The following is a 9,902-nucleotide window of genomic DNA, read 5'->3' as shown; positions in this document are numbered from 1 at the left end:
ATAATTAACGGCCTTAGTTAATTATAGCCTTTATCAAGGTGTATGCGTGATTACCCCACAGTCCGCCGCTGGGGTCTGAATTCGCCATTGTTTTTGGCCTGCTCAACAGTGCCTTGACTTGTAACATGCCACAACAGTTTCTTAACGATTTTTTTTTTCACTTTCCTCACTCATATTATCAAATTCCTCATCATCATAACTTCAAATCGCTGGACACATTGCAATGCTTATAAACACTCAGAGATGCCAGCGTTCATGGCTTAATTTCATTTCCGCACATGCCATAACCTCTAGAATTGCTTAAACTAACCCGAATTACAAAATTTAGCTCCAGAATTTAACTTAGCAGCAGTTCTGACTGCTGAAATTTCCAATTGCAGTTCCGACCTTATTAATGGTTAATTTGTCCAATTTGGATATAGTTTGACATTTCAGGCGTCTCCAGAAGGGGTTAAATATGATGGATCGGTGATCACTAATCATTTGCCAAACCTGCCATTCCTTATCAACTGTTTTGTTAGAATGCTTGCTTGAGTGCTGAAGCCACTTGGCCAGACTGCAAACCCCACTGCCCCTCTGCACTGTCCATTTGCACAACCACCTGCCGGTGTTGTGCCCCACAGCGTCGGACGGTGCCAAGCCTGCCGTTCCTTATTAATGGTTGGATGGAAGGAAGGAATGTATGGAAGGAATAGAGGGAAGGAATGGATGGGGTGGAGAGATGGATGGGTGGAAGGGATGGATAGATGGAGAGAAAGGATGGATGAGATGTATGAGGTGGAGCGATGGATGGATCTGATGAAAGAATGGAAGGAAGGAATAGATGGAAGGAATGGATAGAAGGGGTGGTAGAAGTGATGGATGGATGGATGGAGGGAAATGATGGATTGGATGGAGGGAAGGGATGGATGGAATGGATGGATAGAAGGGATGGATAGAAGGGAAGGATGGATGATTAGAGGGAAATTATGGATAGGATGGAGAGAAAGGATGGAGGGACGGGATGGATAGAAGGGATGGATAGAAGGGATGGATGGATGGAGGGAAATAATGGATGGGATGGAGGGAAGGGATGGATGGGTGGAGGGAAGGGATAGATGGATGGAGGGAAGGGATAGATGGATGGAGGGATGGATGGAGTGAAGGGATGGATGGGATGGAGGGAAGGGATGGATGGGATGGAGGGAAGGGATGGACAGAAGGGAAGGATATAAGGGATGGTTAGAAGGGATGGATAGAAGGGAAGGATAGAAGGGATGGACAGAAGGGAAGGATTGAAGGGATGGTTAGAAGGGATGGATAGAAGGGAAGGATAGAAGGGATGGACAGAAGAGAAGGATTGAAGGGATGGTTAGAAGGGATGGATGGATGGATGGATGGATGGACCAGACCAAATCTCCGGCACCCCTTCATCACTCTTCACCCCTTCCTCGCTCTCTCCTTCTTCACCCCCTCTCTCTCACTCCCCTCTCTTCCTCTCTCTCTCCCACCTCCCTCCCTCCCCTTCCTTCTCTCTCGCCTTCCTCTCTCTCCCCCTTCCCTCTTCCCACCTCACCCAATTCTCACTCTCTCTCTCTCTCTCTCTCTCTCTCTCTCTCTCTCTCTCTCTCTCTCTCTCTCTCTCTCTCTCTCTCTCTCTCTCTCTCTCTCTCTCTCTCTCTCTCTCTCTCTCTCTCTCTCTCTCTCTCTCTCTCTCTCTCTCTCTCTCTCTCTCTCTCTCTCTCTCTCTCTCCCCCCCCCCAGCCTTTCTTTCAATATTCCCATCAGCCATGTGACAGGTTTATATTTGCTTGTCCATAATGTAAAAGGAGCTCGGTTTCAGCAAGCCTGCATCTGTCCCTGCCTGTGTGCGTCTGTCCAGCAACAATTGTCTGAAAGGGAATACCACTAATCAAGCAACAACGGTACCCCCGACACGCACTCTGATCGACATTGTTTTTATCAATCTGCAAACAGTATGATATATTTCTGTAAGGTGAGGATGTATATGGGTCGGTTTGAATTTACATTAAAAACAAAAACTCCTCCTCCTTCACCTTCACCTTCTTTTTCACTAATAATGATGGTGAGTCTCATTCATTCCCGTTTCTGATTTCGATTTGATTCAGAAAACACTTGCTATGTTAAATTTTTAATTTTTCAACATTTCCATTTTATTCATACAACAGCAACACATCGCCCACTCAAATAGTATTTCTGATATTTCCTTTTAAGGCATCACAAAGCAGGTCGCTCTACTTGCAACACAAGTGAGAAAAGGATACGAACAAAAAACCAGCTGATATTTAATGTTATTCACACGTTTTTTAAAGGGTGAAAGTTCATTTTTATTTATTTTCTCTGAAAGACTGTGGGTAAAAACACTATAACATCTATTTATTACGTAAGCAAAGATGGCTATACCAATCTGAATCCAACATATCTGGTCTGGTCCTCTGGACATGTTCAATGTATGACAGAAGAGATTACTTTCGAGGATTTGCGCAGCAAGTTGAAAAGTATCCAAAGATCTCGAGGTGGTCCAAGGAAAAGGTAAAAAAAAATAGAGAGTTCGTGAAATAGATGACCCTGCGCTGTTTTGAGAGACAAGGACATGAGCGGGGTCTACAAGTGGCAAATTTGAGTGGTCCTGATGATGTAAAATGTCGTAATATGTTGCCATGAACTGCTAAATGGAAGGGTTTTGAAGGTGCTAAACTAAACTACACATGTTCCGATTTGTGTTCAAAATATAACATTCAATTGAATGACGTTTGTAGACAGAGGGACAGACAGACAGACAGACAGACAGACAGACAGAAGTGAACCAATTGCTTAACCCCACTTTTCGCTTCGCGTGTGCAGGGTAACAACTGAAAGACCTTCACTCTGTGTAACTTTAACAGAACAAAATGGAAAGAAGAGGGCTACAGACACAGCAACTAGATGCTTCATCATAATATCTCGGTTGCAAAACATTTGAGTCAGATAGATGACAACACACAGACAAACAAAATAAAAAGAGCACAGAAGACAAGTCCCTAATCCAGATCAACCAAATTCAGTTTTTAAATTGCCAGCCACGTGGAAAGACCATGCCATCTGGCAATTGGACTCAACAGTTTCCAGAGTCCACATTTCAAAGTCGCTGCTATTCGGCAGACAACACCGGTGACTGATATGACGTCATATGTTTTGCATAAACATTTATGGCATGAAGCCTGTATGATGCAAAAACAATATTGGTGCATATACTACGTACAGGGCCGGCACTACCATAAGGCACACGAGGCAGGTGCCGAGGGCATAGACCTCAGAGGGGCACATGACTGACCTTTAAGGGTCACAGTTTTACGCAAATTATTGTTTTAAGGAAACACATAATAAAATGAAAATATAATATTTCATTGTTCATCAGAGTTTATAGTTCATTGTTAGTTCATAATCAGTTTGTTGAGATTTTGATGTGTCTGAAATTGAAACTTTTATGAGACGTTTTTAACTCTGTCTGTTTTTTGTTTGTTTCTCTGTCTGACTGTAAGCAAAATATTGTGGTAAAATAAATTTAGCAGTTTCAAGTTTTGTGCTTTTTACTTTTTCTCCAAAATATCTGTTTTTAAAAATCGAAGTTGGCAATTTTTTTTTTTGGGGGGGGGGGAATGAATGCAAGTAGCTGGCCTTGCCGAGGGCGCAAAATAGTCTGGCACCGGCCCTGACTATGTAGCATATGTAGCTGTACATACGAAGTGTAAGTAACAGGCTGATTAACACTGAATACATGTTAAGTACAGTACCTACAAACAGCCTCACCCTGGTGTATAAATAACATCATAATATGTATTTGAAGGTGGGTGTGACCTTTGTGTACCATGTATTTCAGAACATGATGTCACTGCTCGAGCAGGACATGTTTATTGGTTTAGCAAAGTGTGGACCTCTTGCCGTACAATGGATCGAAGTGGAAAACGCTGTTTACGTGCCACATGGGACGACGACCTGTCTGTGATGCTATATCGAATTGTTTAATCCCAAGGCCGACATTATTAATGCTCACCATATCATTCGTTCATTTTGAACAAATGCCACAGAGGATGTATTAATGTGGATAATTCGATTTTTTCCTGTCCAAGTAAAGTCACACTGTCTTCGATTGAAATACACTTTCAGAATGCAGAAAGTCTTCGTAAATAATCTTTCCAATGATAATCGAATTCCAGTTTATCAATTCACTGCAGAACAGCTTTTCAAGTTCCGTTTCTCTACTCGTAATGACGTCATGCACACAGTGATTTATGGATGATGGATAAGTCATGCAGGTTCCACGAAGCTGAGTGTTAGGACTGTTGACCTCATGCTTCGATGATAGCATGCATTAAGAGCAATGATTGTGCTTCATGTATGTATGGCCAATAACATCATCAATTATTATTTTTGTTTGAGTTGGTGAAAAACACACACACACACACACACACACACACACACACACACACACACACACACACACACACACACACACACACACACACACACACACACTGAATCTCTTACCAAAAAATTAATTATCGGTTGAAATGTCACAAGTGAACAAAATGGATCACGATAACTGAACATCCCAGTATTCAGCAAGTTATTGAAGGTGTGAGCGAAAAGGGACATTGAGATGAGCTTTTCATAAAATTGACTATTGAAGGCTCCGGTTATTCAGGAATAACTACTGACTTGTCAACATCACGGATTGTGAGGAAATCTTCCCGCACAGCGGGTCACTGCAGCTGCTGTCATGGATACACAGCGCCATGTTGGTGACTTTTATGATTCGTGGTTTAATCAGATAGTCTGAGATATTCCAAATCCCTAAAGCTGTAAGAAAGAGGGATTTTGTTGTGGTCAATGATGATGCATAGCATTGCAATTTTGTACGAGTTAAAATTCTTAACACCTATTCTCCCCCCACCCCACCCCAAAAAAAAACATTCACCTGAGCTTGCAATCCACTTTGTCTTGATGTGCTAACACCAGTTTTTCCATTAACTTGACATCTGCCCTCTTTTAAAAATTAATTTACCTTTGCTATTTAATCTGAAGGAGAAACAAGCATCTCAGCCGAACAAAAAGGGTTAATTATAAGGACAAGTTGATAAGAGAAGAAACATTTCAGAAAAGAGATATTGTGAAAAATATTTTTATATATATATATATATATATGTATATATTTACATCCTAACCCCCATGATCTTCCAGCCAAAAAAGCTGCAGAAAGCAACCAAGAAAAGCTTCGAAGGATAAGCAATAGTGGTACACGCTTCTGTCTACACGACAGCGTAGGATTGGTCAACAAGTGAAGAAATTGGTCCATCAGCTGATTGGGGGTGTGTGGCGTTGGGATTCTCATGTATGTACTACTTGTGCATACTGCAGCTGCAGAGGAACCCAGGTAGGGTGTGAAACAGCAAAGGGCTTACCTCATGAGCTTTCTTGGTTGCTTTATGCAGCTTTCTTTGGCTGGAAGAGCATGGGGGTTAATTTATGGAAATCCTAGCCAACTGGGGAAATTGATGAGGAGAGAGCTGAATTGGTTATTTCCTCCAATTATGGGTGAGAGATGTGATTGGGTCATGTATATACATATATATATATATATATATATATATATATATATATATATATATATATATATATATATATATATATATATATATATATATATATATATATGTATAAAAGGCAGTGTGTGTCAGTGTGTGTGTGTGTGTGTTTGGTATATGTGTGTGTGTGTGTGTGTGTATATGTCAGTGTGTGTGTGTGTGTGTGTGTGTGTGTGTGTGTGTTTGGTGTGTGTGTGTTTGGTGTGTGTGTGTGTGTGTGTGTGTGTGTGTGTGTGTGTGTGTGTGTGTGTGTGTGTGTGTGTGTGTGTGAGTGTATGTGTGTCAGTGTGTCTCTTCCATAACTCCAAAACAATAAAACCTAGCAGCCTGAAACTTTGCATGCAAACTAAGTGAAACCAAGACCTACCAGGTGTGTGTGTGTGTGTGTGTGTGTGTGTGTGTGTGTGTGTGTGTGTGTGTGTGTGTGTGTGTGTGTGTGTGTGTGTGTTGTTCATTGGTGTCTTCATATGTGAGTTTCAGAGTGTGGAATAGAGTCATCCCAGGGTGGCCTCAAAGTATCCACCTTCATTTTGGTAAGGGGTCACGATTCATGGACCAAGTTGTGAAGTTTTCTGTTCTCAAAGTTTTGTGCTGAGGGCTCTCTTCAGGATAGTCACTGAGCCCCGGACAGCTTCCTAGTGCAGTTTGTTTGTTTTCATATTCCCAGGGATGGTTTTTAATATCTCTGTGAGGTTCTTTGTCATCATTCCTGTGGCTCCAATGATCACTGGTTCAACTTTGGCATTCATCAGCTTCCAGGATCTTTTCACTTCATTCTTGAGGTCTTGGTATTTGGTCATTTGCTTGATTTCTGCATTGTTTAGTCCAAAATTACTGGAATTAACACCTCACTTCGCAATGTCTTCTTCTCTTTTTTGTATCAAAGTATAATATCTGGTGGCAATGTTTAGTTTTCGATGTTCATGCTCGATGGGATCATTACATCGTACGTGAGCGGTACTTCCATTTTTTTCAGACCATGGTTTTAGTTAATGTTCCCACAAATTTTCTCGAACTGGGATATCAAAGTTTGTGGTTAACATTACAAACTCTGTTTTGACGTTGTATGTCCAGCTATTCTGACATGAGATATATATTTTTAACTTGTGTTCGTTCATTAAGCATTACATATCATTCTTTGCTAATGCCACCTCCACCCCTCACCTGTATTTTTTTTTCTCCTCCCCCACCCACTCTCTCTGTCTGTCCCCTCCTCATCCCCCCTCTGAATAAAATGCATCACTCTCCTCCCACACCTCTGTCACTCTCTTGCTGTCTCTGTCTGTCGCTGCCTCTCTCTGTCTGTCGCTGTCTCGCATCCCTCCCTCTCACAGTGTAAAACAACGTTTTGTGAGGCATTGCTCTCCCCACCTCCAACCCCCTTCCATGCTCTTCTCCCCTTCCGAGCTTCCCCTTCTTCACCTACATGTATATATATATATATATATATATATATATATATATATATATATATATATATATATTTATAAATTTAAATATATGTTTATATTTCTATATATATATATATATATATATATATATGACCGTTTTTTACAGCCATTTTTCCTTGCTGTGCAGGGGTTGGCTTTTTCTTGAGGCAATGTTTTTATGGCTGGACGCCCTTCCTGACGCCAACCCTGGTCGCCTCTTATGACACACAGGGATATGGTACACCTATTCTAACCGGGGCATACACCGGGACCAGTACACTGGTACTCATTTCGCCGACCTCGGAAGGATGACAGGCTGAGTCAACCCCCTGGTGTTAATTCAGCAGCCAACGGGGCTTGAACTCAGGACCCTGGGATCCCAAGCCACACCACCCTAACCACTAAGCCAACACCAGGCTATATATATATATATATATATATATATATATATATATATATATATATATATATATATATATATATATATATATATATATATATATATATATATATATATATATATATATATATATATATATATATTTTGTCCTTCACTGTTGTGGACCAGGATGCAACTGCCACACTAGCCACTGCTACATGGATCCTAACCAACAGGGGATGCCTGTCACATACCATCCTGTCTTTGGTTCACAGAAGCAGATCTGGAGAGGACAAGTACATGAGACACATCACAAAACCTTTCTGATAAATTATATATTCGACATATGAACTGAAAGAGGTGTGAACAACTCAATAAGGTAGTGCATCTGCTCTGAGTTTATGATGCAGCAAACCAGCCTTAAGTAAGTATTCGGGGATGATGCTTCTACCATCCACCATCACTACCCCCAGGCATGAATGTCCCAAAAGGTTGAGGATACAATGTTCTCTTACAACCTATCCTTTTGAGGGCTGCAGTGAGGAGCAGGATCCACTCCATCAGCCTGTGGAAAGCTAGAATTGATTTTTCATTTCAAAGACCAAACAAGTGAGTTGAAGAAAATACAGGTCAGAAGAAAAAAGGATGGTTAATGAAACCTAAAACAGATCACTGGAGGAAAACGTGAGTGAATAAAACCGAAAGGGTCAGCAAAAGGGTAGAATAAATATGTGGTTGATACAACTGGAAGTTTATTAATGGACCAGATTGATAAAGAACAAACTCACATCGGCATTTCTGTTCTGGGACACTGGCAAGAGCATTTCCGTAGAAGCCCTCTTTGCAGCGGTCACAGAAAAATCCTGCTGTGTTGTGCACGCACTTCAGACACTCGCCGGTGCTGCGGTCACAGTTCCCCACTGCATTGACATCCACATTGTTGCTGCAGTCACAGGCCACGCAAGGCCGTACAGACCCGGCCATTCGGCCTTGTGGATCACCATAATAACCATCACTGCACAGCTCACAGTGTTTGCCTGAAGATCAACACATGATGAAGAATACAGTGATGGCAAACTCTTGGTGATTTTCAAAATTATAGAATGAAAACTGAATCAACATTAAATTTCTACTCACCAGACAAACCCAATGGGCAGTCAGTGCAAACAATCTCTTGGGTGCCTGGTTTTTGAACACAGCTGGAACCACTAGGGCAGGGACATTGTTGACACCGAGCACCTTCTGCAGGATTACCATAGAATCCATCTGCACACCGCTCGCAACGCAATCCCGCAGTGTGGTGATCACAACGGCATGCACCTGCATTGGGAGGGCGGGAGTGGGGAGGATAAATTATGTTGTAACGGGTCTGGAGTTTGGGGCTACTGCGTGAGGCTACCAGGCTTATCTTCCCAATCTCTGGCCCTGATACCACTGACCACATATAACTATGCAGTCCAACAGGCTGCAGATCTTACACAGCCATAGCCACTTGACTTAGACAACTGACCAAGCAGGGTTACGTTTTGAGGTTTCCATGATACCTTTCTATTGGCATGGCAACCTAATTAGAGGCCATGCCCTCGGCACCGCACCTGATATTCTGCCGAGCAAAACAGATAGGTCCTGCAACAGCCAGTCACGTGAGCCAATTAGTGGGGTGGAATGTCCAAGGCGAACACTAAGATTTCCAATAAAAAACTAAGTGCGGACTATGCTAGACCAATGAAGGAAAAGATGTGACTAGCTGGTTGAATTTCAATAACAAAGGACATTTATTGAGAAAGTGTGATGAAAAGCATATGGTACATTTAAAACTGGGGTATATCCAGTTACCTTTTTAATTGGATGTGCCTTTTTCTTGAAAAAAAAGAAAAAAAGAAAATTACACACCCACAGACATTAGAATACCATAAATTACTAAGCCAACTGCTAAAGATGATGAAGCAGAAACACGTGGAATGCTCACTATTAATTGTGCTGAGCCATGATTTTATGCACATAAATGTTCCCCACATCCTCACCCGTTTCTGCGTCACAACCATGGCTTGGCCCAAAGCAAGAGCAAGGGATGCAGGCTGCAAGTGGACCTCCCCTTAGGGGATCTCTTCGGTATCCAATTGCACACGACTCACAAAATTGGCCTACATAGGCTGTAGGACAAACACAGTGCTCCACCCAAGTTGCAGCAGGGCCATAACCTGGGCGTGCTGTCACAAGAGACACGGAGTCCAAGAAACCAGTACCTGTGGTTCAAGCGGGATTACAAGATTTGGCATGATTAAAATAAATACACAAAAAGGTCATTCGATTCATAACGTTTGTGTGATATCCATGCCTCTGTCTATGTACTTGATTTAATCAATTCAATGAAGTTGGTCTTCTCCATTGACATATTTAATATTCAGCTAAATTAACTTCAATATTGTAATGTTGAGGTCGCCTGTAAACTGGTTGTGCAATTTATGA

At 41.8% G+C, this 9,902-nt stretch overlaps 1 protein-coding gene across 3 annotated transcripts in view; it reads right to left on the bottom strand.

Annotated features, from left to right (window-relative positions):
• LOC147012966 (laminin subunit gamma-1-like) overlaps positions 1-9,902 on the bottom strand; it is a 253,798-nt gene that overhangs the window by 29,627 nt on the left and 214,269 nt on the right. For all 3 annotated transcript variants that reach the window (XM_085854370.1, XM_085854369.1, XM_085854371.1), the window contains 3 exons: positions 9,458-9,679; positions 8,571-8,753; positions 8,222-8,470 (listed from right to left, as the gene is read on the bottom strand). In XM_085854370.1, the coding sequence (XP_085710496.1) occupies positions 8,222-8,470; positions 8,571-8,753; positions 9,458-9,679 (654 nt within the window). The remainder of the gene's footprint in view (positions 1-8,221; positions 8,471-8,570; positions 8,754-9,457; positions 9,680-9,902) is intronic.

This window comes from Eptatretus burgeri, chromosome 14 (assembly GCF_056783735.1).
Source record: "Eptatretus burgeri isolate ZD-2024b chromosome 14, Ebu_testis_v1, whole genome shotgun sequence".
NCBI classification, from domain to species: Eukaryota; Metazoa; Chordata; class Myxini; order Myxiniformes; family Myxinidae; genus Eptatretus; species Eptatretus burgeri.
Note: the sequence above shows the minus strand (reverse complement) of the source record. Positions and strands in the feature narration are given on the sequence as shown.